General features: G+C 43.8%; 1 protein-coding gene across 3 annotated transcripts in view; it reads right to left on the bottom strand.

The window, feature by feature from the left end:
* dgcr2 (DiGeorge syndrome critical region gene 2) overlaps positions 1-26998 on the bottom strand; it is a 92926-nt gene that overhangs the window by 44093 nt on the left and 21835 nt on the right. For 2 of the 3 annotated variants that reach the window (XM_060843852.1, XM_060843853.1), the window contains exons 2-3: positions 25780-25812; positions 11154-11276 (exon numbers count right to left, since the gene is read on the bottom strand). In XM_060843852.1, coding sequence (XP_060699835.1) covers positions 11154-11276; positions 25780-25812 — 156 coding nt within the window. The remainder of the gene's footprint in view (positions 1-11153; positions 11277-25779; positions 25813-26998) is intronic. The other variant, XM_060843854.1, reaches the window with a different exon arrangement.

The raw sequence follows: 26998 nt of genomic DNA, 5'->3' as shown, positions 1-26998 counted from the left end.
AAATTATTAATTGGGGGAAAGCGCTGCAATATACCTTTAAGATAAAGTGCTTGTTATATTTGGAGATTTAAAAATTAATGTCTGTGGGCAGCAACTGCAGGTGCTCGAATTGGTATAAGTATCAAAAAGCCATTCAGTTAGCAGCATTTTTACCTGTGGGCGGCAGTGGTTAGCACTGCTGCCTCACAGCAGTTCCCGCCTCAGGCAACTGTCTGTGTGGAGTTTGCACATTCTCCCCGTGTCTGCGTGGGTTTCCTCCGGGTGCTCCGGTTTCCTCCCACAGTCCAAAAATGTGCAGGTTAGCGGAATTGGCCACGCTAAATTGCCCGTAGTGTTAGGTGAAGGTGTAAACGTAGGGGAATGGGTCTGGGTGGGTCGCGCTTCGGTGGGTCGGTGTGGACTTGTTGGGCTGAAGGGCCTGTTTCCACACCGTAAGTAAGTAATCTAAACTGTTTAAATTCAGCCAATTAATTTAAAAAGTAATTTCCCAGAATTAGATACCCAAAGTGCAAGGGATAATCAGGTGACATAATCTAGCAATAATAAGACCATAAGACCATAAGGTAAGACTGGTGAAATCAATGGAAGTTGATTACGCCCCTGAACCTGATAATCTGTATCCTACTGTCAAAGGAGGTAGCTACAGAAATAGTCAATGCATTGGTAATCATCTTCCAAGATTCCATAACTTCTGGAATGATTCCTGAAGACTGGAATCTAGCAAATGTCATCCTACTATTTAAGAAAGGAGCAAGAGGCAAAACAATGAAAGAGAGACCGGTCAGCCTAACATTGGTAGAAGGAAAAATGCTAGATAAATACAAACTTGGGATAAAAATGACCTGATTGGGCACTGTCAGCATCGAATGGCAATTGGAACAATCATGTTTGATTAACTTAAAGGGTTATTTTTGAGGATGAAGCTTACAAAATTGATAAAGGAAAGTCAATGGATGGAGATTTTCAGAAGGCTTTTGATCCACCACAGGAAGTTGGGGTACTTGGTAATATACTGGCATGGGAGAGTAATTGGTCAATAGGCAGAAAGCAGTAGGAATAAACAGATCATTTTCACAGTCAGATTGAGAGATTATCCAGCCTTTGATTATCCGAATATCGGATTATTTGGCAAGATCACAAGGTCCCGATGCATGGTTAAAACTACGTTATCCAGCAATCGCTTATCCGGAATTTGATTAACCGAACAAAATACTCCCTGCCCATGTCCTTCGGATAATCAAAGTTTCTCTGTCCTGGGGTACTGCAAGGATCAGTTTTCGGGCCCCAGCTGTTCATAATAAAAATAGAATCATAGACTTTTACAGTGTAGAAGGAGGACATTTGACCAGTGTCCGTACTGGCTCCTGAAAGAGTTACCCAGTTAGTCCCATTCACCAGTGGGCGGCATGGTGGCACAGTGGTTAGCACTGCTGCCTCACGGCGCCTGAGACCCGGGTTCAATTCCCGACTCAGGCGACTGACTGTGTGGAGTTTGCACGTTCTCCCCGTGTCTGCGTGGGTTTCCTCCGGGTGCTCCGGTTTCCTCCCACAGTCCAAAGATGTGCGGGTCAGGTGAATTGGCCATGCTAAATTGCCTGTAGTGTTAGGTAAGGGGTATGGGTGGGTTGCGCTTCGGCAGGTCGGTGTGGACTTGTTGGGCCGAAGGGCCTGTTTCCACACTGTAAGTAATCTAATCTAAAAAAAAACCAGGTCCATCTCTGTAGCCATCTAAATTCATCACTTTCAAATCCATCCATAGAGGGAGGCAGAGAAACTTCACTGAGGATCACCCTGGGCATCGTGAGTGAATGGCAGAGTGAGAAGGAACCTAGTATCAAGGAGCAGTGAGCCCCAAACATTACATCATCGCAGTGTTTCCGTCCTTCCCTTCACCTCTAACCAACAGAGAGAAATTAGAGGGGCCATTAGGAAGTTTGTTAGAGCATCGAAGGTACTTGGTCTGTTTGTAAATTTAACTGACTATTTTAAGTTAACTAGTTATGGCTGCTGGTTGCTACAAGTGTGGGTTTAGGTGGACACTGGGCGTGAGTACGGCGAGCAAGGCAAAAGGTAAGATTGTTTTATCTTTCTTTGTGTAAAGGGGCAGAGGTGGCAGTTAGGGCAGAGATGTGTGCTCCTCCTGCCAGGCGTGGGAGATCAGGGAGCAGCGTAGTGTCCCTGATAACTGTGTCTGTAGCAAGTGTGACCAACTGAAGCTCCTCACAGATTGCCTGGTTTGGTTGGAGCAGCAGTTGGTCACACTGAGAGCACATAGGGGCCGAGAGTGCTATAGACACTGGTTGCGGAGAGGCAGTTACATCACAGGTTCAGTCAAATAGACAGTGACTGCTAGGAGTGGCAAGCAAGTAATGCAGGAGTTACCGGTGGTCTTCTCCTTGCTAACATGTTTTGCATACTGTTGGGGGTGGAGGTTGGTGGAGAGGATAGCATCTCGGGAGCGTAGACGAGCAGTAGCCAGGCCTGTGGCACCACAACTAGCTCTGTTGTAGAGCAGGGGTCAGACGAAGTCCAAGTGAACAATAATGTTAGGAGACTCACTAGTTAGGGGCATGGATAGGCTTTTCTGTGGCCACGTTCGAAACTGTAGGATGATGTATTGCCTCCCTGGTGCCGTAGTCAAGGATGATCCTAAGTGGCTGCAAGAAGTTCTTATTGGGGGAGGGTTAGCAGCCAGAAGTTGTTGGTACCAACGTGTACAACAATATCAGTAGGAAAAGAGATGAAATCCTGTGGAGTGATTACAGAGAGTTAGGACTGAGACTCTTATACTACAGGCCCCACAACAGCCACCAACACTTTGAGGAACAAATGTGGAGGCAGAGTATGGAAAGATGCAATAACAACAGAGCTGTCATAGTGGATGACTTTAACTTCCCTAATATTGACTGGGATTGCCTTAAGAGTAAGAAGCTAAGATGGGCAGAATTCGTTAGGTGCATCCAGGAGGGTTTCTAGAGGAGGGGACATACTGAACTGTATATTAGTTAATGAGCCTGGCAAGGTGACTGACCTTTTAGTGGCAGAGCATTTTGGAAACAGAGTCAGAGAAGTACAGCACAGAAACAGACCCTTCGGTCCAACTTGTCCATGCTGACCAGATATCCCATATTAATCTAGTCCCATTTACCAGTACTTGGCCCATATCCCTCTAAACCCTTTCTATTCATATACTCATCCAGATGTCTTTTAAATGTTGCAATTGTACCAGCCTCCACCACTTCTTCTGGCAGCTCATTCCATACACGCACCACCCTCTGTGTGGGAAGTTGCCCTTTAAGTCCCTTTTAAATTTCTCCCCCCTTACCCTAAAACCTATGCCTCTAGCTCTGGACTCCCCTGACCTTGCCTATTTATTTTATCCATACCCTTCATGATTCTATAAACCTCTACAAGGTCATCCCTCAGCCTCTGACACTCTAGAGAAGATAGTCCCAACCTACTGAGGGCAATATGGTGGTTCAGTGGTTCGCACTACAGCCTGTCAGCGCCAGGGACCCAAATTAGACTCCAGCCTTGGGAAAGTGAGGGGCAGGTAGAGGCAATGAGGAATTTACAAGAGCAAGATGTGATGGATGGCAGTTACAGGAAGGGAGGAAAGTCTCCGATACAGTCACACAAATGGGTTAACTCCAGGAAATGTAAGAGAGGTAGGCAGGTAATGCAGGAGTCTTCTGTGGCTATCCCCATTTATAATGAGAAGTACGTTGGGTTCCAAGAGATCAATTGTGTTAGGGAACTCTCTAGTCTGAGGTACAGACAGACTTTTCTGTGACCAGCAGTGAAAAATCAGAATGATGTATTGCTTTCCTGGTGCCAGGATCAAGGATATCTCAGAGGGTGCACAATGTTCTCAAGGGGGAAGAGGAGCCATCAGGAGGTCATTGTTAACATTGGAACCAACGACATAGGAAGGGAAAAGATTGAGCTTCTGAAGAGAGATTAGAGGGACACCAACTAGCCACGAAACGACACGACCAGCTATCCTTAGTAGCCACATGACAAGCAACATGAATTCGATTGGGACAACACTACTATTATAGGGCAAGCCAAACAGAGAACAGCCAGGGAATTCCTAGAGGCATGGCACTCATCCACAGATTCAATCAAACACACACATCGACCTGGACCCAATATACCGGCCACTGCAGCAGACAGTTGGAACTGACAACTGGAAGCGGCAGAGCCAAACCACTATAAATGCCGGAGGAAACATCACAGAAGCACTTCACAGGAGACTCCCAAGCACTGAGGATGTCACCTAGAAAGGGGACGAAACGTTGCAACACAAATTCCCAGCTCGGCGAAAAGAACCACAACAATGAGCACCCGAGCTACAAATCTTCTCACAAACTTTGAGAGATTACAGAGTTAGGCAGGAATTAAAAAAGGAGGTCCTCAAAAGTAGTAATATCTGGATTACTCCTGGTGCTACAAGCTAGAGGGGGCAGGAATAGGAGGATGGAGCAGACAAATGCATGGCTGAGGAGCTGGTGTTCAGGAGAATGCTTCACATTTTTGGATCATTGGAAACTGTTTTGGGGTCGAAGTGGCCTGTACAAGAAGGACGGATTGCACCTAAATTGGAAGGGGACTATCTTATTGGCAGGGAAATTTGCTAGAGCTGCTCAGGAGGCTTTAAACGAGTAAGGTTGGGGGGGGACCATGGGAGATAGTGAGGAAAGATTTCAATCTGAGACTGGTACAGTTGAGAACAAAGGCAAGTCAAACAGTCAGGGCAGGCAGGGACAAAGCAGAGAACAAGATAGAACTGATAAATCAAACTGCATTTATTTCAATGCAAGAGGCCAAACAGGGAAGGCAGATGAACTCAGGGCATGGTTAGGAACATGGGACTGGGATTTCATAGCAATTACAGAAACGGTGCTCAGGGATGGACAAGACTGGCAGTTTAATGTTCCATGATACAAATGCGGCAGGAAGGACAGAAAGAGAAGATGGGGGGATATTCCCGGAAATACATCTAGGGAAGTTACTTGAGTGAAATTGAGAAATAAGAAAGGGATGATCACCTTATTGGGATTGTATCACAGCCCACTAATAGTCAGCAGGAAATGGAGAAATACATTTGTAAGGAGAGTGCTGTTATCTGTAAGCATAATAGGGTGGTTATGGTAGAGGATTTTAAACTTTCTAAACATCGACTGGGACGACCATTCTGTTAAGGGTTTAGATGGAGAGGAATTTGTTAAGTGTGTACAAATGTATTGCTGGAAAAGCGCAGCAGGTCAGGCAGCATCAAAGGAGAAGGAGAATCAACATTGCATCCGCTGCACCCGATGTGGTCTCCTCTAAATTGGTGAGATAGGCCGCCTACTTGCAGAACGTTTCAGAGAACACCTCTGGGACACCCGCAACAACTAACCCAACCACCCAGTGGCTGAACACTAACTCCCCCTCCCACTCCACCAAGAACATGCAGGTCCTTGGCCTCCTCCATCGCCAGACCATGGCAACATGATGCCTGGAGGAAGAGCACCTCATCTTCCGCCTAGGAACCCTCCAACCACAAAGGATGAATGCAGATTTCTCCAGCTTCCTCATTTCCCCTCCCCTCATCTTATCTCAGTCCCAACTCTCCGACTCAGCACTGCCTTCTTGACCTGCAATCTTCTTCCTGACCTCTCCGCCTCCACCCCCTCTAGAACCTATCACCCTCACCTTAACCTCCTTCCACCTATCGCATTCCTAACACCCCCCAGTTCCTCCTTCCTACCTTCCTCATTCCTGAAGAAGGGCTTATGCCCGAAACATCGATTCTCCTTCTCATTTGATGCTGCCTGACCTGCTGTGCTTTTCCAGCAACACATTTTTAATCTCTGATCCCCAGCATCTGCAGTCTTCACTTTCTCCTAAGTGTGTACAAGACAATTTTCTGATGCAGTGTGTCGATGTTTCTACTAGAGAAGGTGCAAAACTTGACCTACTCTCAGGAAATAAGGCAGGGCAGGTGACTGAGGTGTCAGTAGGGGAGCAATTTGGGGCCAGCAACATAATAGTTTTAAAATAGCGATAGAAAAGGATAGACCAGACCTAAAAGTTGAAGTTCTAAATTGGAGGAAGGCTAATTTTGACGGTATTAGGCAAGAACTTTCAAAAGCTGATTGGGGACAGATATTCGCAGGTAAAGGGACGGCTGGAAAATGGGAAGCCTTCAGGAAAGTTTTAGCAAGAGTCCAGAGAAAGTATATTCCCATTAGGATGAAAGGAAAGGCTGGTAGGTATAGGAAATGCTGGATGACTAAAGAAATGGAGGGCTATGAAAAAGGAAGCACATGTAAGGTATAGAAAGAAAGATCGAGTGAATCCTTAGAGGAGTGTAAAGGCAGTAGGAGTATAGTTTTTTTTTGATTAAATTTGATTCCCTACAGTGTGGAAACAGGCCCTTCAGCCCAACAAGTCCACACCGAGCTTCCAAGGAGTAACCCACCCAGTCCCATTTCCCTCTGACTGATGCACTTAATACTACGGGCAATTTAGCACAACCAATTCACCTGACCTGCACATCTTTGGACTATGGGAGGAAGCCAGAGTACACGGAGTGTAATTTCATAGATCCATGAAAGTGGAGTTACAGGTAGACAGGATAGTGAAGGCGGCATTTGGTATGCTTTCCTTTATTGGTCAGAGTATTGAGTACAGGAGTTGGGAGGTCATGTTGCGGCTGTACAGGACATTGGTTAGGACACCGTTGGAATGTTGCGTGCAATTCTGATTTCCTTCCTATCGGAAAGATGTTGTGAAACTTGAAAGTGTTCAGAAAAGATTTACAAGGATGTTGCCAGGGTTGGAGGGTTTGAGCTATGGGAAGAGGTTGAATAAGCTGGGGCTGTTTTCCCTGGAGCATCAGAGGCTGAGGGGTGACTTTATAGAGATTTAGAAACTCATGAGGGGCATGGATAGGATAAATAGACAAAGTTTTTTCCCTGGGGTGGGGGCATCCAGAGCTAGAATGCATAGGTTTAGGGTGAGGGGAAAGACATAAAGTGACCTAAGAAGCAGCTTTTTCACTCAGCGGGTAGTATGTGTATGGAGTGAGCTGCCAGACGAAGTGGTGGAGGCTAGGATAATTGTAACATTTAAAAGGCATCTGGATGGGTATATGAATAGGAAGGGTTTGGAGGGATATGGGCCAGGTGCTGGCAGGAGGGACTGGATTGGGTTGGGATATCTGGTCAGCATGGACGAGTTAGACCGAAGGGTCTGTTTCTGTGCTGTACATCTCTGACTGTCTGTGGAGTTTGCACATTCTCCACGTGTCTGCTTAAGTTTCCTTCGGGTACTCTGCTTTCCTCCCACAGTCCAAAGATGTGCAGGTCAGGTAGATTGGCCATGCTAAATTGCACATACTAATGCACAGGTGCATTAGTCAGAGGGAAATGGGTCTGGGTGGGTTACTCCTCGGAGGGTCAGTGTGGACTTGTTGGTCCGAAAGGCTTGTTTGGGAATGGGAATTAATCTAATCTATTCAGCCTCTACTTATAGTTCAAACCCTCCACCTGGCAACATCCTTGTAAACCTAACTGAACCCTTTCAAGCTTCAGTGATCACAACTCCTTAAGTTTTAAGTTAGCTATTAGGCAGGAGCAAAGGAGTTGTTAATCTGAAGTAGCTATCATCAGCTAAGTGCACATTTGACGTATCGGAATTGTTTAAAGATCTGCTGATTAGAGTTCAACATCGCCACGTTCCAGGAAAGAGGAAGCACAAGGATAGCAAGGTAGGGGACTCTTAGATAGTGAGGGAGGGTTCTGAATTTAGTCAAAAGTCAAAAAAAGCATATATAAGGTTTAAGAAGCTAAAAGTGGACAGGCCAGTGAGGAATATAAAGGAAGCAGGCAAGAACTCAAGCAGGGAATTAGGAGAACAAGAAGGGGTCATGAAATGGCCTTGGCAACTAGGGTTAAAGAGAATCCCAAAGCATTCTCTACATAGATTAAAAATAAGAGGATAACAATGGAGATGATAATCAAGGATAAAGGAGGGTACTTGTACTCTGAGGCAGAGGATGTGGGTAAGATCCTAAATGAGTACTTTGATTTAGTACTCACCCAGGAAAAGGATATAGAAGATTGAGATTTCTGCAGAGCGTGCAAACATCATAGGGCCTTTTGAGATCAAGAAAGGAGTGGGGTTGCGTCTCTTGAAGAGCATTAAGGCGGATACATCCCCAGGGCCCAATCCAGGAAACTATAGACCGGTGGGTCTCGCATCAGGATTAGATTAGATTAGATTAGATTACTTACAGTGTGGAAACAGGCCTTTCGGCCCAACAAGTCCACACCGACCCGCTGAAGCGCAACCCACCATACCCCTACATTTACCCCTTACCTAACACTACGGGCAATTTAGCATGGCCAATTCACTTGACCTGCACATCTTTGGACTGTGGGAGGAAACCGGAGCACCCGGAGGAAACCCACGCAGACACTGGGAGAACGTGCAAACTCCACACAGTCAGTCGCCTGAGGCGGGAATTGAACTCGGGTCTCTGGCGCTGTGAGGCAGCAGTGCTAACCACTGTGCCACCGTGCCGCCCATGGGAATCTATTTGGGAAGCTATTGGAGTGAATTCTTCAGGATACGATTCACGTGCATTTGGAGAAGCATAGCCTAATTAGGGACAGTCAACATGGGTTTGTGTGGGGCAGGTCATGTCTTACTAACATGATTGAAGTTTTCAGAGTGGTGACAAAAGTGATCGATAAGGATACAGCAGTGCATGTTGTCTACAAGGATTTTAGTAAGGCTTTTGACAAGGTCTCTCATGGTTGGCTCTTCCAGAAAATTCTTGAGATCCACAGTGACCTGGTCGTGTGGATTCAGAATTGGCTTGGCTTGCCCAGAGAAGGCAGAGGGTAGTGGTGGAAGGATGCTTTTCTGGCTGGAGGTCCGTGACTAGTGGCACTCTGCAAGGATTTATACTTCGACCTCTGCTTTTTGTGATATTTATAAGTGACGTCGACGAAATGTAGATGGATGGGTTAGTAAGTTTGCAGACAGTACAAATGTCAGTGAGTTGTGGATAGTGTAGAAGGTTGTCAAAGGATACAACGGAATGTAGATCAGTTGCAGATACGGGCAGAGAAATGGTGGATGGAATTTAATCCAGGTAACTTTAGGAGATCAAATGTTAAGGAAAAGCCTCTCCGAAAAGCATACAGCCAATACAGGACTCTGAACATCATTATGTCCAGAAAGATCTTGGGGTTCAAGTCCATAGCTCCCTGAAAATGATCATGCAAGTAGGTAGAGTGGTAAAGGCGGCATATATCATGTTTGCCTTTATTGGTCAGAGAACTGAGTAAAAGAGTCAGGATGTCATCCTGCAGCTTTATAAGAGTTTGGTTAGACCACACCTGTAGTACTGCATTCAATTCTGGTTGACACATTATAGGAAGGATGTGCTGCCTGGATTGGAGGGAATGAGCTACAAGGAGAGAGACTAGAAAACCTTAGGCTGCTTTTCCTGAAGCAGTGGAGGCTGAGGGGAGACATGATAGAAATCTATAAATTTATGAGATGCACAGATAGGGCTGACAGTCAGAACCTTTTTCCTTAATACTAGAGGACATGCTTTTAAAATGAGATGGAGCAAGTTCAATGGAGATGTGAGGGGCAAGTTATTTTTTTTTTTAAAAAACAGAGGGTGGCAAGAGCCAGGATCTTGCTGTTAGGGGTGGTGGTGGTGGTGGAGACAGAGACAATAGGGGTGTTTGAGAGAGTTTTAGATCAGCACATGAATATACACAGAAGGACATGGACCTAAGGCAGGCAGACAGGATTAGTTTAATTTGGCATTATGGTCAGCCCAACATCATGGGCCAAAGGGTCCGTTCCTGGGCTTTACTGTTCTATTCTATATATCTAGCTGTCTTTTGAAACCTCCTAAGGAATCTGCCCACCAATCTCCCAGTCAGTGCATTCCAAATCCTAAAAACTCTGAGAAGTTTCTCCTCATTTCATTCACACTTCTCTTGCTAACAATGTTGAAATGATGATTAGAAACAAAAATAGAAGTTGCAAGAAAAGCTCAGTTCTGAGGAATGGGCACTGGGCCTGAAACATTAAGTCTGCTTTCTCTTCACAGATTAAGACTAGATCCAGAACAGTTCCTTTCTTGGTATGACTGGAAATGTACTGTTCCAGAAATTTCTCCTGCACGTCGCAGGAACTTCCCACGTCTGTGCCCCTCTAACCCTTTTCCAATCTAGCCAGGGGTAATTGAAATCACCAGCTATCACAACCTTGCTTATACACTTATTATGAAAATCTGCAGGACAGTGCTCTCTCTTTTACTTTCTCCCTACCATTTGGAGGTCTGCAATAAATATCCAACAAGGTCACTGCTCCCTTCCTGTTTCATACCTCCAAATCATATAGATTCTAATTCAGGAATAGCACTTGTTCAAGGGTAATGACCAAGACTGTTAGACTTCTTTTTTACCCACTCATCTTCTACTAAAAGTTTTATAACTCAGGATGTTAAGTATCCTGTCCTTCTCTGGTTTGAGCCATGTTTCCTAGTAAACTGGTCTGTCAAATCCCTCCACAGCAATTTCTGATTCCAGTTCTCCAGTTGTGTTCACTGTACACTGGACATTAATGATTTGGTCTTGGGAACAAAGTGCAATATTTTCACATTTGCAAAATGATACAAAGTTAATCAGGAATGTGTCGTTAGCAAGATGTGAAGCCATTTCAGAAGGATTTGGACTGGCCTTCTGAGTCAGCAGAACATGGCAGATAGAATATAAACCTTCTGGGAGAGGATTAGATAGACTTTGGAAAAATATTGCAAGGGGTTGGAATTCCACCCAAGTTCAGGACAAGCTTCACCCAACTTTAAAAATTCATTGACTTTTCAATAATTATGGTTTATTTTGAAAATTCCTGGAACTTTTTCAGGTTTTCCATGACTCTCAGGAACACTGATCAGCAGGCAGATCTTTGATTGCACGAGGAAAGGAAATCAGAAATGAGAAATGCAGACATATGGTCAAAGCAGTCCTTAAACCTCAACTTAGCTCACACGTGTATACACAACAAAAAAATCAACAGGAGATAATTCTAGATCCAAATCACAAAATACAATCTCTCAGCTTATACTGTACCTGGACAATCCAATTCATCACTGCCATCTTCACAGGTCTGCCAGCCGTCACAGTGCCAAGTCAGAGGGATGCACTGAATTGTTCCAGTATTACACGCAAACTGTCCAGGCGTACAGCGCAGCTCTGTGGAAGGCAGAACAATATTCTGTTAACAAGTATCCCCTCCCACTACTTCAGTGAAATGTTGTCAGAGGTGCCTCTTCATAACAGAAATTTAAATGATGAAAAAAGATATACTCCATGCACAGTAACTGAAAGAGATTTCAAATAGTGAGAACTGAAAACAAAAAGTGACCACAATATGAAAAAGGAGGCTAGGGGTCCAGTGGGGAGGCCAGCTGGATGCTAGAGGTTTCTAAAGCCAGCCTGGATATATTCTAAAGTCAGCTGGCACTCAAGATGCCCTGCATTGCGAAGTAGTTTTACTATTCAAAGAGATATGAGAGTTTGTTAGAAACAAAGATGCTGGTACCTTTATTATCCACAAAGGCGCATCTATCCATTTTAAGACAATGTCTCTCCTGACTTTCCTTCCTACTTTACAATAGAAATTCCATCAGCAATACTCTTTAAATTTCTAATATTCGTACAAAAGTAGGAGCAGGCCACTTGACCACTTAATGTCTGCTCCATCATTCAATAAGATCACAGTATATCTGGTTGTGGGATCAATTCCATTCTCCATTTGCTCCCCATAACCATTGATTCCTTTGTCTAGCAAAAATATGAGTCAGCCTTGAATATATTTCATTGCCTTCTAGGGAAAAGAATTTCACATTTATATACTGTTTTGAGGGGGAAACAAAAGAAAAACTAGCCGAGCCTCTGCCTTAAAAGTAGAACTACTTATTCTTAAATAATGCTTTTAAGTTTTAGACTCTTCTACAAGAGAGGAATCATTCTCTGGGACTCCACCCCAACCAATTCCCTCAAGACCTTAAGCATTTTGATAAGATCACCTCTCATTCTTTTACTCCATTGAACAAAGGGCAACCTGTTCAACCTTCCTTTGGAACAAAGTTAAAAATCACACAACGCCAGGTTATAGTTCAACAGGTTTATTTGGAAGCACTAGCTCTCAGATCGCTGCCTCTTCATCAGGTGGTCGTGGAGTATAAGATCATAAGACAAGAATTTATAGCAAAATTTTAGTGTGATGGAACTGAAATTATATATTGAAAACGGCCTAGATTGTTTGTTAAGTCTCTCATCTTTTAGAATGAACATGTTGGTTTCAGTTCTTTCATGTGTAAATCGCAAAACCTTTTTTAAAAGTTACATTCTCAAGTGAACTTTAACAATTAATGTCATGTTGGCCCAGATAATGCATTGAAGGTGCGAGCTGCCCGGTGTGAGACTGTCTGAGCTACAACGGTCAGATTGATTCTAATCTAAAATACAGATCTACAGTATCTTACATGCATTCATGTAGTTTTTGAGCAAAATAGAATGTAAATTCACCCCACAAACATTTATTTGTGTGTGTGTGTGTGTGGGGGGGGGGGGGGGGGGGGGGAGAGAAAAGAGGTGGTGGTTAAGAGTGCCTGTGAGAGAGTGTAAAGGGGTATAAAGTCTGTGAGAGGGTGCATGTGAGAGTGTGGGAGTCTATGTGTGAGCGTATGAGAGGGGGTCTGTGTCTGTTGGTGCGTGTGTTTGACGGTGTGTGTCTGTCTGTGTATATAGTGCAGTGGGGTCGTGTAACATGAACCCAAGGTCCCGGCTGAGGCCAACCCCATGGGTACCAAACTTTGCTATCAGCCTCTGCTCGGCCACGTTTTGTTGTCGCCTGTCCAGAGGTCCACCTTGGAAGATGGTCACCTGAAGATCTGAGGTCAAATGTCCCGGACCGCTGAAGTGTTCTCTGACTGGGAGGGAACACATTGCTGTGTGGTGTCCATTCATCCATTGCCATAGTCTCTGCATGGTCTCGCCAATGTACCATGCCTCAGGGCATCCATGAATCTGGGTAAATCAGCGACTCAGGTACTCACACAACTCAGCCACCGTGATCTCTCTCATACGCTTCAGGCAAGAATGCCCTGAGGCATGGTACATTGGCGAGATGAAGCAGTGGCTACAGTACGGGGATGAACGGACACCGCACAACAATCAACAGGAATGTTCCCTCCCAGTCGGAGAACACTTCAGCGGTCTGGGGCTTTCGATCTCGGACCTTTGGGTGACTATCCTCCAAGGCGGACTTTGGGACCTGCAGCAACACAAAGTGGCCAAGCAAAGGCTGATAGCCAAGTTTGGTACCCATGGAGATGGCCTCAACTAGAACCCTGAATTGATGTCACACTACAGGTGACTCCTCTGCACTAAACACACACACACACTCCTACAGAACCATAGATTCACACAGACTCTCTTTCATATGTTTATACATATACTTCCACACTCTCTCACGCACCCTCTCACAGACTTATACCTCTTTACACTCACACACACACACACACACACACACACACACACACACACACAAAACTCCACATAAAACCAGATGCGCACACATATAAATTTGTGGGGTTAATTTGCACGTGCAGAATTAAGTTTTATTTTGCTCAAAAACTGCATGAATCCATGCAAGATTCTGTAAATCCGTTTTTTTAAAAATTAGAATCAATCTGACCATTGTAGCACAAACAGTCTCACACAGGGCACCTCATACCTTCAATGCATTATCTGGGCCAACACGACACCAAGTTCACTTGAGAATATAACTTTTAAAAAAAAGTTCTGTAATTTACATATGAAAAAGCTGAAACCAACATGTGCATTCTAAAAGCTGAGACACTTAAACAATCCAGGTCTTTTTCAATATATAATTTCAGTTAAACCACACTAAGATTTTGCTATAATTCGGTGTCTTACATAGAACATAGAAGGATACAGCGCAGTACAGGCCCTTCGGCCCTCGATGTTGCGCCGACCGAATCCTACCTAACCTATACTAGCCCAATAACTTCCAAATGCCTATCCAATGCCCGCTTAAATGACCATAAAGAAGGAGAGTTCACCACTGATACGGGCAGGGCATTCCATGAACTCACAACCCGCTGTGTGAAGAATCTACCCCTAACATCTGTCCTATACCTACCACCCCTTAATTTAAAGCTATGTCCCCTAGTAACACCTGACTCCATTAGCGGTAAAAGGTTCTTAGTATCTACCCTATCTAAACCCCTAATCATCTTATACACTTCTATCAGATCTCCCCTAAACCTTCTCTTCTCCAATGAGAACAGCCCCAAGTGCCTCAGCCTTTCCTCATAAGATTTTCCTACCATTCCAGGCAACATCCTGGTAAACCTCCTCTGCACTCGTTCTAAAGCTTCCACATCCTTCCTATAGTATGGCGACCAAAACTGCACACAATACTCCAGATGAGGCCTCACCAGAGTCTTATACAACTGCAACATGACCTCAGGACTCCGGAACTCAATTCCTCTGCCAATAAAGCCCAGTACACCATATGCCTTCCTCACAGCACTATTTACCTGGGTGACAACTTTCAGAGATCTGTGTACATGGACACCAAGATCCCTCTGCTCATCCACACTACCAAGTAGCCTACCATTAGCCCAGTAATCCATCATCTTGTTATTCCTACCAAAGTGAACGACTTCGCACTTAGCTACATTGAATTCCATTTGCCACATTTCCGCCCAGCTCTGCAACTTATCTATATCCCGCTGTAACCTACCACTTCCTTCCTCACTATCCACAACTCCACCGACTTTTGCTTACCCAGCTTTCAAGTCCTTCCTCTAGATCATTTATAAAGATAACAAAAAGCAATGGTCCCAAAACAGATCCTTGTGGTACACCGCTAGTAACTGCGCTCCAAGATGAACATAATCCATCAACTACTACCCTCTGTCTCCTTCCAGCCAGCCAATTCCTAATCCAAACCTCTAATGTATCCTCAATGCCATACCTCCGTAGTTTTAGCATTAGCCTACCATGGGGAACCTTATCGAACGCCTTACTAAAATCCATATACACAACATCTACTGCTTTACCCTCGTCCACTTCCTTAGTCACCTTCTCAAAGAACTCAATAAGGTTTGTGAGGCACGACCTGCCCTTCACAAAACCATGCTGGCTATCCCTGATCACGTTATTCCTACCCAGATGTTCATAAATCTTATCCCTTACCATTCTCTCTAAGACTTTGCCCACCACTGAAGTCAGACTCACTGGCCTATAGTTACTAGGGCTATCCCTACTCCCTTTCTTGAACAATGGGACCACATTCGCTATCCTCCAGTCCTCTGGTACTATTCCCGTTGACAATGACGACATAAAAATCCAGGCCAATGGCTCTGCTATCTCCTCCCTAGCTTCCCATAGGATCCTGGGGTAAATGCCATCAGGCCCAGGAGACTTATCTATATTCATCCTTTCCAATATGATCTTATACTCCATAACCACCTGATGAAGGAGCAGCAGTCCAAAAGCTAGTGCTTCAAAATAAACCTGTTGGATAATAATCTGGTGTTGTATAATTTTTAATTTTGTACACCCCAGTCCAACACCAGCATCTCCAAATCATTTCTTTGAAACATAATCCTTTCATTCAATGAATGAATCGAGTGAACCTTATCAGAATTGCCTCGAAAGCTCTATCGTAAGACAACCAAAACTGTTCACAGTAGTCTAGATGCAGTCAAATGCCCCATACAGTTGCGTAAAACGTCCTGCTTATGTGTCCCACTCCCCTTGCAAATGACAAAATTCAATTTTCTTCCTGATCACAGAATCATAGAATCCCTACAGTGTGGAAACAAGGCCGTGGCCAAACAAGTCCACACTGACCCTCCCAAAAGTAACCCACCAGACCCATTCCCCTACCACTCTATATTTTACCCCTGACAAATGCAGTTAACCTACACATCCCCAAACACGATGGGCAATTTAGCGTGGCCAATTTATCTAACCTGCAGAACATGCCCTTCGGCCCACCATTCCTGTGTTGACCTTGACACTATTCTAAACTAAGCCCATCTGCCTGCACACGGTTCATATTCCTCTATTCTCCACCATGTGCCCATCTAAATTACTTTCAAACTTTGCTATCTTATCTGCTTCTACCACCTCCCTGCCAGCTCATTCCCAACACCTGTGTGACAAACTTTCCTTGCATATTCCCTTTAAACATTCCTCCTCGAACCACAAACTTTTTGTCCCCAAATTTATGACATTTCCACCCTGGGAAAGAGACTCCAGCTATACAGCCTATGCATATCTTTCAAAAATCTTGATCAAGATAGATAAAGTCAGAGCAGTAGATGATATCAACATGGACTTTATCAAGGCCTTCAACAAGATTCTACTTGGATGAATAGTTAGTAAGGTTAGATCACATGGGATCCAGGGAGAGCTAGCAAATTGAGAGCTTGACAGTAGGAGACACAGGGTGGTTATAGAGGGCTGTTGTTCATACCGGAGGCTGTGACCAGCAGTGCGCTGCAAGGATCGGTACTGGGTCCAACACTTTGTCATTTATAGAAATGATTTGGATCAGAATATGGGAGGCATGGTTAGTGGATGACACCAAAATTGGTGGCATGGTGGACAGTGAAGAAGAGTACCAATGAGGTCAATGAGGTCTTGATCAATTTGGCCAATGGGCCAAGAAATGGTTAATGGAGTTTAATTCAGATACATACGAGGTTTGCATTTTGGCAAGATAATTTGACAAGTCTAAACCAGGACAGGACTTACACAGTTAATGGTAGGGCCTTAGGAAGTGTTGCTGAACTGAGAAACAGTGATGCAGGTACACAGTTCCTTGACAATGGCATCACGGGTGGACAGGTGAAGGTGGTGTTTGGCAGACTTTCCTTCATCGGTCAGAGTACTGAGCACAGGTGTTGGGACTCGTGTTACGGCGATACAAGACATAAGTAAGGCCACATTTGGAGTACAGCGTACAATTCTGATCACGCTACTATAGGGAGGAATGTTATTAAACTGGAAAGGGTGTAAAACAAGATTTACAAGGATACTATCAATACTAGATAGATAGGTGAGCTAATTTTAATAACTGACTGATCTTTATCAACTTAGTATGAAACTGAATTATGTTACAATTGCTATTTTCTAAATGCTCTACCACATTCTGAAGGGAGAAGATTGCTGAGGCCTTGACAGAGATCTTTGTATTAGCTTGAGTCACAGGCGATGTCCCAGAAGACTGAAGAACAGCCAGTGATCGATCTTTATTTAAAAAGGGCATAAGGGATAACCCAGGAAATCATAGACTAGTGAGCCCACCATCAGTGGTAAGGAAATTATTGGAGAAGATTCTTTGGGATGGGACTTACTTGCATTTATAGAAAAATAGGCAGATTAGAGATAGTCAGCAAGCCTTTATGCAGGCGAGGTTTTGTCTCACAAACATGATTGACCAAGTGAAGTTGATGATTGATGTGGGTTCGACAGTGATGTTGTCTACATGGACTTTACTAAAGCATTTGACAAGGTACTGATGGTAGGCTGGTCCAGAAAATCAAATCATGAATCCGTGTTAAGCTGGCAAGTTGGATACGAAATTGGTTTGGTCATGGGGGTAGTTGCGAAGGGGTACTTTTCTCACTGGACATCTGTGACCAGTGGTGTTCTGCAAGACCAGTGCTATTGTTTGTTATGTATACAACGTGATATGAATGAAAATGTCAATTGCCAGATTAATCAAGATTGCAGGTGGCATGAAAATTGGTAGTTGTGGATAGTGAGTAAGGATATCAAAGGATGAAGCAGGATCAGCTGGAAAGTTGGGGGAGAAAGGACAGGTGGAGTTTAATTTGGACAAATGTGAGGTGATGCATTTTGAATGAGGAAAGTATACAGTTAATGGCAAGGTCATTAGGAGCACTGATGTACAGAGGGATCCTCGGATCCAAGTCCATAGCTCCCCGAAAGTGGACAGGGGATAAGGGCATGCTTACATTCATAAACCACAACATTGAGTAAAAAAAGTGGGCAAGTCATGTTGACTTTGGTCAGATCACATTTGGAGTGTTGTGCACAGTTCCGGTTGCCAGACAATAGAAAAGACATGGAGGCTTTGGAGAGTGTGCGAAAGAGGTTGACCAGGACATTACCTGGATTGGAGTGTATTAGCTGTGAGGGGGGCTTGGATAAAATTGGATTATTGTTGCTCGAGTGCCAGAGGCTGGGGGCTCACCTAATAGAAGTACATAGTAACCCAGCACAGAAGCAGACCCTTTGGCCGAACTCGTCCATGCTGACCAGATATCCTAAGTTAATCTAGCCCCATTTGCCAGGATGGCCTCTATCCCTCTAAACTCTTCCTATTCATATATCCATCCAGATGCCTTCTAAATGTTGTACCAGCCCTCCACCGCTTCATCTGGCAACTCATTTCATACATGCACCATCCTCCGGCAAAAATGTTTCCCCATCGGTCCCTTTTAAATTTTTTTCCCTCTCACTTTAAATCTATGCCCTCTAGTTTAGGACTGCCCTAGCCTGGGAAAAAGATCTTGGCTATTCCCCACTTCCATGCCTCTCATGATTTTATAAACCTCTTAAAAAAGTCACCCCTCAGTCTGTGATGCTCCAGGGAAAATAGCCTCAGCCTATTCAGCTTCTCCTGAAAGCTCAAACCCTGGCAACATGCTTATAAATCTTTTCAAGTTTCACAATGTCTTTCCTAATAGCAAGGAGACCAGAACTGGATGCAGTATTCCAAAAGTGGCCTAACCAACATCCTGTATAGTCGCAGCATGACCTCCCAACTCCCATACTCAATGCTCTGACCAATAATTGAAAGCATACCAAACACCATCTTCACTACCCTGTCTACCTGCAACTCCACTTTCAAGGAACTATGAACCTGCACTCCAAGGTCTCTTTGTTCAGCAACGCTCCTCAGGATCTTATCATTAAGTATATAAGTCCTGCCCTGATTTGCCTTTATCTAATCACATTTATCTAAATCAAACTCCATCTGCCACTCCTTGACTCACCTGATCAAGGTCCTGTTATACTCTGACATAACCTTCTTTGCTATCCGCTACACCGACAATTTTGGCGTCATCCGCAAACTTGCTAACCAATGCTCCTATATTCACATCCAAACTATTTATATAAATGGCAAAAAGCAGCAGACCCAATACCGATGCCTGCAGCACACCGTTGGTCGCAGGCCTCCAGTCTGAAAAGCAACCTCCACCTGCCACCACCCTCTGTCTCCTACCTTCTGGGCGGCACAGTGGCACAGTGGTTAGCACTGCCGCCTCACAGCGCCTGAGACCCGGGTTCAATTCCCGACTCAGGCGACAGACTGTGTGGAGTTTGCACGTTCTCCCCGTGTCTGCGTGGGTTTCCTCCGGGTGCTCCGGTTTCCTCCCACAGTCCAAAGATGTGCGGGTCAGGTGAATTGGCCATGCTAAATTGCCCGTAGTGTTAGGTAAGGGGTAAATGTAGGGGTATGGGTGGGTTGCGCTTCGGCGGGTCGGTGTGGACTTGTTGGGCCGAAGGGCCTGTTTCCACACTGTAAGTCTAATCTAATCTAATCTAATTTTGTATCCAAATGGCCAGTTCTCCCTGTATTCTATGTGATCTAACCTCACTAACCAGTCTATAATGCGGAACGTTATCAAACACCTTACTGAAGTCCATATAGACAATGTCTACTGCGCAGCTTTCATCATCCCTCTTCGTCACTTCTTCAAAAACGTAATTCAGTTAGTGAGACATGATTTCCCACACAAAATCAGTTCTTGCCTTTCCAAACACATGCAAAATCTTTCCCTCAGAATCCCCTCCAACAACTTATCCACCACATATGGCAGGCTCACGGTTTTTAGTTCTCTGGCTTTTCCTTACCACATTTCTTAAATAATTACACTAAATTAGCCAACCTCCAAATGCCTCACCTGTGGCAATTGATGATACAAATATCTCCGCAATGGCCCCAGCAATCACTCCCCTAGCTTCCCACAAAGTTCAAGGGTACATCTGATCAGGTCCCGGGGACTTATCCACCTGAATGCATTTTATGACGTCCAGCACCACCTCCTCTGTAATATGGACACTTTTCAAGATATCACTATTTATTTCCCCAAGTTCTCCATAACCTTCTAGACTGTAAACACTGACAAAAATACTCATTTAGTATCTCCTCCCATCTCCTACGGTTCCACATATAGGCAGCCTTGCTGATCTTTACAGGGCCCCAGTTCTCTCCCAAGTTACTCTTTTGTCCTTAATGTATTTGTAAAAACCATTTTGATTCTCTTTAACTCTATTTGCCAAAGCTATCTCATGTCCCTTCTTTGCCCTCCTGATTTCCCTCTCAAGACTGATCATGCTGCTTTTATACTCTTCTAGGGATTCACTCAATCCCTGCTGTCTATACCTGACATTTGCTTCCTTCACTTTCTTGATCAGAACCTCTCTAGTCATCCAGCACTCCCTACATCTACCAACCTCGCCCTTCACCCTAACAGGAACATACTATTCCTGACTCTTGCTAATTAATTTTTGAAGGCTTCCAACTTGCCAACCATACCTTTTCCTGCAAACATCTACCCCCAATCTACTTTTAAAAGTTCTTACCGAATACCATCAAAATTGGCCTTCCTCCAATTTAGAACTTCCAACGTTTAGATCTGGTCTATCCTGTTCCATAACTATTTTAAAATTAACGGAATTGTGATCACTGACTCCAAAGTGCTCCACCACTGACACCTCAGTCACTTGCCCAGCCTTATTTCCAAGAGTAGGCCAAGTTTTGCTCCTTCTCTACATTCACATACTCAATAAGAGAATTTTCTTGTGCATACTTAACAATTCCTCTCCATCCGAGCCCTTAACACTATGGCAGTCCCAGTCTCTGTCTGGAAAGAGAAAATCCCCTACTAATACCAGCCTATTATTCTTACAGATAACTGGGGTCTCTGTACAATTTTGCTTGTCATTTTCCCACAGATGATTGGGGTCTATAGTACAATTCCCAATGAGGCAATCATCTCTTTCTTATTTCTCATTTCCACCCAAATAATTTCCACGGATGTACTCCCTGCAACATGCTCCCCGAGTATCGCCATAATGTTATCCCTAATCAAAAACATTGCCCATCTTCCTATACTACCATACCTTGGAACATTAACTGTTTAGTCCTGTCTATCCCTGAGCCATGTCTCTGTCTTAGCTATGATACCCTAATCCCATGTTCCCAACCATGCCTTGAGCTCTGTGCCTTAACTGTCAAGCCTCTTGCACTGAAATAAATGCAGTTTAATTTATCAGTCTTCTCTCATTCTCTGCTCTGCTCCTGCCTGCCTTGACTATTTGACTTCCTCCTTTTCCCAACTGCACCAGCTTCTCACTGATCCCTTTTCTCACTCTCTCTCTCTGGATAGACATCCTTGACCCCTGGCATCCAGGAGGCAACACATCATTCTGATTTCTTGTTGCCAGCAACAGAAATATCTGTCTGCTCCTCTGACTAGAGAGTGCCCTATCACAATTAATCTCTTGGAACCTTGTGTATCCGTCGTTACAGTACAGCCAGTCTCAGAAACTTGGCTATCAGTGCCACATTCCCTTGAGAGTTCATCATCACTTACATGTCCCAAAACAGCATATTTGTTTGAGATCAGGTATCGCCAGAGGAGACTCCTGCACTACCTGCCTATCTGAAGAAGGGCTTATGCCCTAAACGTCGATTCTCCTGCTCCTCGGATGCTGCCTGGCCTGCTGTGTTTTTCCAGCACCACATTTTTCAACTCTGGTCTCCAGCATCTGCAGTCCTCACTTTTTCCTACCTGCCTACCACCCCCCCCCCCCCCACCTCCCCCCTCCCCTTACTTTTTCCAGAGCTATCCCATCAACCATCTTTGCACCTTAATCTACAGACCCATAAAATAGCACTGCTTAAAAACATTGCTTACTGCTAACTCTTACTACTCTAAAAACATTGTTATAGGGTAACTTGGTATGTATGTTTTATATTTTCAAAAAACAGGTTAATCCAGAGACAGACCTCAATAAAATATATACTCACTATTATTGATTTACAAACAAACATTGTGATTAGACTTAATAAGCCACTTAGCTGTTCCCCTGAGAGAGGAGCTCCTGATAAGGAGGTCTCCAAAGTTAGCTGACTTTTGCTGCTTTATTTTTCTCACACCTAACTCAGATGTCCAGAGATACTTGAAACTAACAGCAGAGGCTGCAGGCTGTGAATGTTCACTTTCTGGTCAGCAAGCTGTGTAGGTTCATCGATCACATACTACTCCCTCTCCCTTTGTTTTAAAATATCTTGTTTTGATCTTTTTCCAAAGTTCCAATAAAAATACAACAGCTTATAAAACAGTTATTACTACTCCAAAAATGAAGAGGAAATCAGCTTCAACACTTAAAACAAGGGAACTGCTCTTACAGCCTCAATTTTCTCCTGTCAGATTATCCAGGTTCGCAACATAGTACATACAAAAAGCTAAAGAGGGAAAAAGAAATGCATGAACGTTTCACATTTCACAACATTGTGTTTTCAAACTTTGTTCAATTCAACTATTTCTAACAATTCATAGTCCCAAGTCTATTCCACACACTGCACTGAAATGTTACTTAATTGAAACTCAATAAAGGAGTTGTGCCCGGTCCACTACTTTTCATCATTTTATATAAAATGATTTGATGTGAACATAGGAGGCATAGTAGGTTTGCAGACAACACCAATATTGGAGGTGTAGTGGTCACAAAGGAGGTTATCTCAAAGTACAAACGGATCATGATCAGATGGGCCAATGGACTGAGGAGTGGCAGATGGAGTTTAATTTAGATAAATGTGAGGTGCTGCATTTTGGAAAACTAAATCAGAGCAGAACTTATACAGTTAATGGTAAGGTCCTGGGGAATGTTGCTGAACGAAGAGACCTTGGAGTGAAGGTTCACAGTTCCTTGAAAGTGGAGTTGCAGGTAGATAGGATAGTAAAGGAGGTGTTTGGTATGCTTTCCTTTATTGGTCAGAGCATTGAGTATAGGAGTTGAGAGGTCATGTTGTGGCTGTACAGACATTGGTTAGACTACTTTTGGAATATTGCGTGCAATTCTGGTCTCCTTCCTATTGGAAGAATTTTGTGAAACTCAAAATGGTTCAGTCAAGATTTATAAGGATGTTCCCAGGGTTGGAGGATTTGAGCTATAAGGAAAGGCTGAATACGCTGGGGCTGTTTTACGTGGAGGCTGAAGGGTGATCTTATAGAGATCTATAAAATCATGAGGAGCATGTATAGGGTAAATAGACAAGGTCTTTTCCATGGGGTGGGTGGGGTGGGCAAGGTTCCACAATTAGAAAGCATGGGTTTAGGGTGAGAGGGGAAAGATATGAAAGGGACCTAAAGGGCAACATTTTCACGTAGAGGATGATGTGTGTATGAAGAAGTGGTAGAGGCTGGTATAATTACAGCATTTAAAAGGTATCTGGATGGGTACATGAATAGGAAAGGTTTAGAGGGACATGGGCCAAGTGCTGGCAAATGGGACTAGATTAAGTTAGGATAACTGGTCGGCATGGACAAGTTGGACCAAAGGGCCTGTTTCCATGCTGTATATCTTTGTGATTATGAATCACAGCAAAACAGGAAGTAGAGTGAATTGCAATTCACTAAGTTAGGTTGATACACGTGCTGAAGGGTAGGGGTAGGAGGATGAAGAAAATAATAAAGAAAAAAACAGTTGAGCAGAGCAAGAAATGGGTAAATGTCAGACTACAATAACGAATAACTGCTAATGGGGACTGTTAGTGCTGATAAATGATTGGCTGTGGTAGCAGATCATGTGATGATAAGGCCTGATGCATGCGGTTTGGGGTAAGAACGTGGGTGGTGGTGCTCTGGCCCTAAAATTATTGAATTCAATGTTGATTCCAGAAGGTTGCAGGGTTCCCAAGCAGAAAATGAGTGTTATTCTTCCAGCTTGCACTGAACTTTGCTGGATCAGTATAACAAGGCCAAGATAGAGATTTTGGCCAGGGAACACACAGAAGTGTATTGAAATGGCAGGCAACAGGAAGTTCAGTGTCACATTTGCAGATAGAAAGTAAGTGTTCTGAAATTCACCCAACTTGTGCTTCATCTCGCCAGCATAGAAGAGGCCATTGTGAGCAGCAAGTACAGTAGATTACACTGAGTAAAGAGTATGTTTATCACTGCTTCACCTGAAAGGTATGTCTGGGGCCTTGGATAGTGTGGATGGAGGAAGTAAACAGGCAGGTGTTACACCTTCTGCAATTACAATGGGATGATGTCATGGGGGTGTGGAGAGATGTTGGGAATGGGCCAAGGTGTCTTGGAGGGAGCGTCCACATGCAAGGCTGACAAGGGAGGGACCGCCTTTCACAGAGACCATTCTCTCTGGGGCAGCTTGGTCCCCATTAGCAGCTATTCATTCTCCAAAATTGACCCTTACCAATTTCTTTGTCTGGTCAACTGTTTTGCTCTCGCTGGGCTCTATCACCACTTATAATTTCCTCATTCCCCTCTCCCCTAGCACCAGCACATAAACCAACGTTTTCCTAGCTACCATCAGTTCTGAAGGGTCACTAAACCAGAACCATTCACTCTGCCTTTCTATATAGATGCTGCCAGACTTGTTGCATTTTTTCAGCAATTTCTGTTCTTGTTTTAGAATTTTCTTAACTTTTACAAAATTTTATGGCACAGTGAGGCAAATCTCACAGCACACCGGCTGAAAACCACTGCCCTGTTTAAACAAAATGCTGTTTTTTGATTCTTCCTGCTAAAATAGACAAGTTCACCCAAGTTGTAAATTCCATCTGTCAATTTTTTTCTACTCTCACACTTGATTTATATCCATTTGCAGAATTCACTATCTCCTCTTGACAATTTAGCTTCATGCTTAGTGTCATTAGCAAATTTAACTGACATGCATGCAACGCTCTCACCCAAATCATTTATATAGATTATGAACAGTTGTGGCCCCAGGACTGATCCTGTGGTATCCACAGGGTAAAGTTAGTTTGCCAAACTAATAAATTAGTTAAGTTCATTTCTCTTTCACAAAGCCATGCTGGTGCTGCCTGTTCCAATGTGATTTCTCTCAGTACTTTCTTTTGATCTCCATCATAGTTAAGTCTAAAATTTTAAAATAAAAAGTAAAATTTGGTAAACTGACTTAAAGTTTGATGCTTCCTTTATTGAATAACATTTACAATTTCCCAACTGCCTGGATCCTTCCACAATCTAAGGAATTTTAAACAATAGAATCCAGCGTCTATTACCCACACTGCCAATTTTCTTTTGACCTGGGGATGTAGTCTATGTTATCTTGGGGAGTGGCCCCTCAGCCTTTAAATCCAACAGTCTTCCTTGCACTTTTTTTGATTGTTTTAAGTTCATCCCTCCCTTTCACCTCTTAATTTTCAATTATCACTCAGACTCTTCAAAGTCTTTTACTGTGAAGGCACACAAAATACCTGCTCAAAGTCTATACCATGTCTTCATTTTCTATTATCAATTGCCTAGATTCTCACTCCAGGTGATCAGTACTAGATTTTGATACTCTTCCTATCCAAATACTCAGAAAAAGTACAATTCAAATGCAGTTGTAAGACACTCACCTGACAAGAGTCTTGTCAGACCTAACCGCGGGCCTGCAACAAACAGAACAACTTTAAATAGTTAAGTAGCATCTGTAGACATGACTGCACGTTTACCAAGACTGAAGGCCAGCTAATAGTTTGAGCTGCTCCAGTTGGGTTCTCACCTCTTCTAATAATTTTGCATTAAAAGTTCATTACATCTTGCTCAAAGCAGCCAGTGTATTCCAGACCTAGTGGAGCCTACCCTTTAAATCAACAATGTAGGGGCTCAAGATCAGAAAATCCCCTCGCACGAAGCACTGCTAATATATTTCTATTAGTTCATGAGATGTAGGCATTAGTGTTAGGTCAGCATTTATTGTCCATCACTAATTGCCCTCAAGGAATGTTGTCTTAAAGGACTGTGGTCCTTGGGGCGTAGACATCCACAGCACTATTAATGAAGGCATTCAAATCTTGTTACGCAAATAACAGCATTGGTGACTACTCAGGTGGAACTACTGGGTTAATGTCATACTTGCAAAAAAAAGGCAGAAAAGCATTGGATGACCACCAGTAGAGACTGGTAGGTGTGGGCAGATTGTGCAGGAATCTCTGTGGCCACTCCCCTCTCAAACAGATATGGATAATGTTGGATAATTTTGGAAGGATTGGTCTCTTAGGGAAAGCAGCAACAAACAAAATTGACTCAGTAGCACTGCAAGGGAGGAAAACAACTGGGAGAGCTTTAATGAGAGCTAATGTAAGGGGGACTGACAGGCAGTTCTGTGGCCACAGCTGAGACTCTTGAATGGTATGTTGCCTCTCTGGTGACAAGGGTCAGGAATGTCACACAGAATGTAGGATATTCTGAAGGCAAAGAGTGAACAGCCAGCAATTGAGGCATATGTCGGTACCAACATGGGCTTACAAAAAAGGTCCTGCAACAGGAATTGAGTGAGTTCAGTTGTAGATTAAAGAGAAAGACTACTAAAGTTATAATCTAAGAATCTAAGGAAGGCTACTAAGGTTGTCGTCTCAGAATTACCTCCAGTGCCACACTCTAGTGACTACAGGATTATGAAGCAAGGTCAAAAGAATGTGCAAATAAAGGAATGGTATAGGAGGGAGGGCTTTAGACTTTGGTTCATGGGATAGCTTCTGAGGTAGGTAGGACCTGCACAAGCTGGATGGGTTACACCTGAACCAAAATGGATCCAATATCCTTTCTGGGAGAATTTCTTGTGCTATTTGTGAA

This window comes from Hemiscyllium ocellatum, chromosome 24 (genome assembly GCF_020745735.1).
Source record: "Hemiscyllium ocellatum isolate sHemOce1 chromosome 24, sHemOce1.pat.X.cur, whole genome shotgun sequence".
Taxonomy (NCBI): Eukaryota; Metazoa; Chordata; class Chondrichthyes; order Orectolobiformes; family Hemiscylliidae; genus Hemiscyllium; species Hemiscyllium ocellatum.
This window is presented reverse-complemented; position numbering and strand designations above follow the sequence as displayed.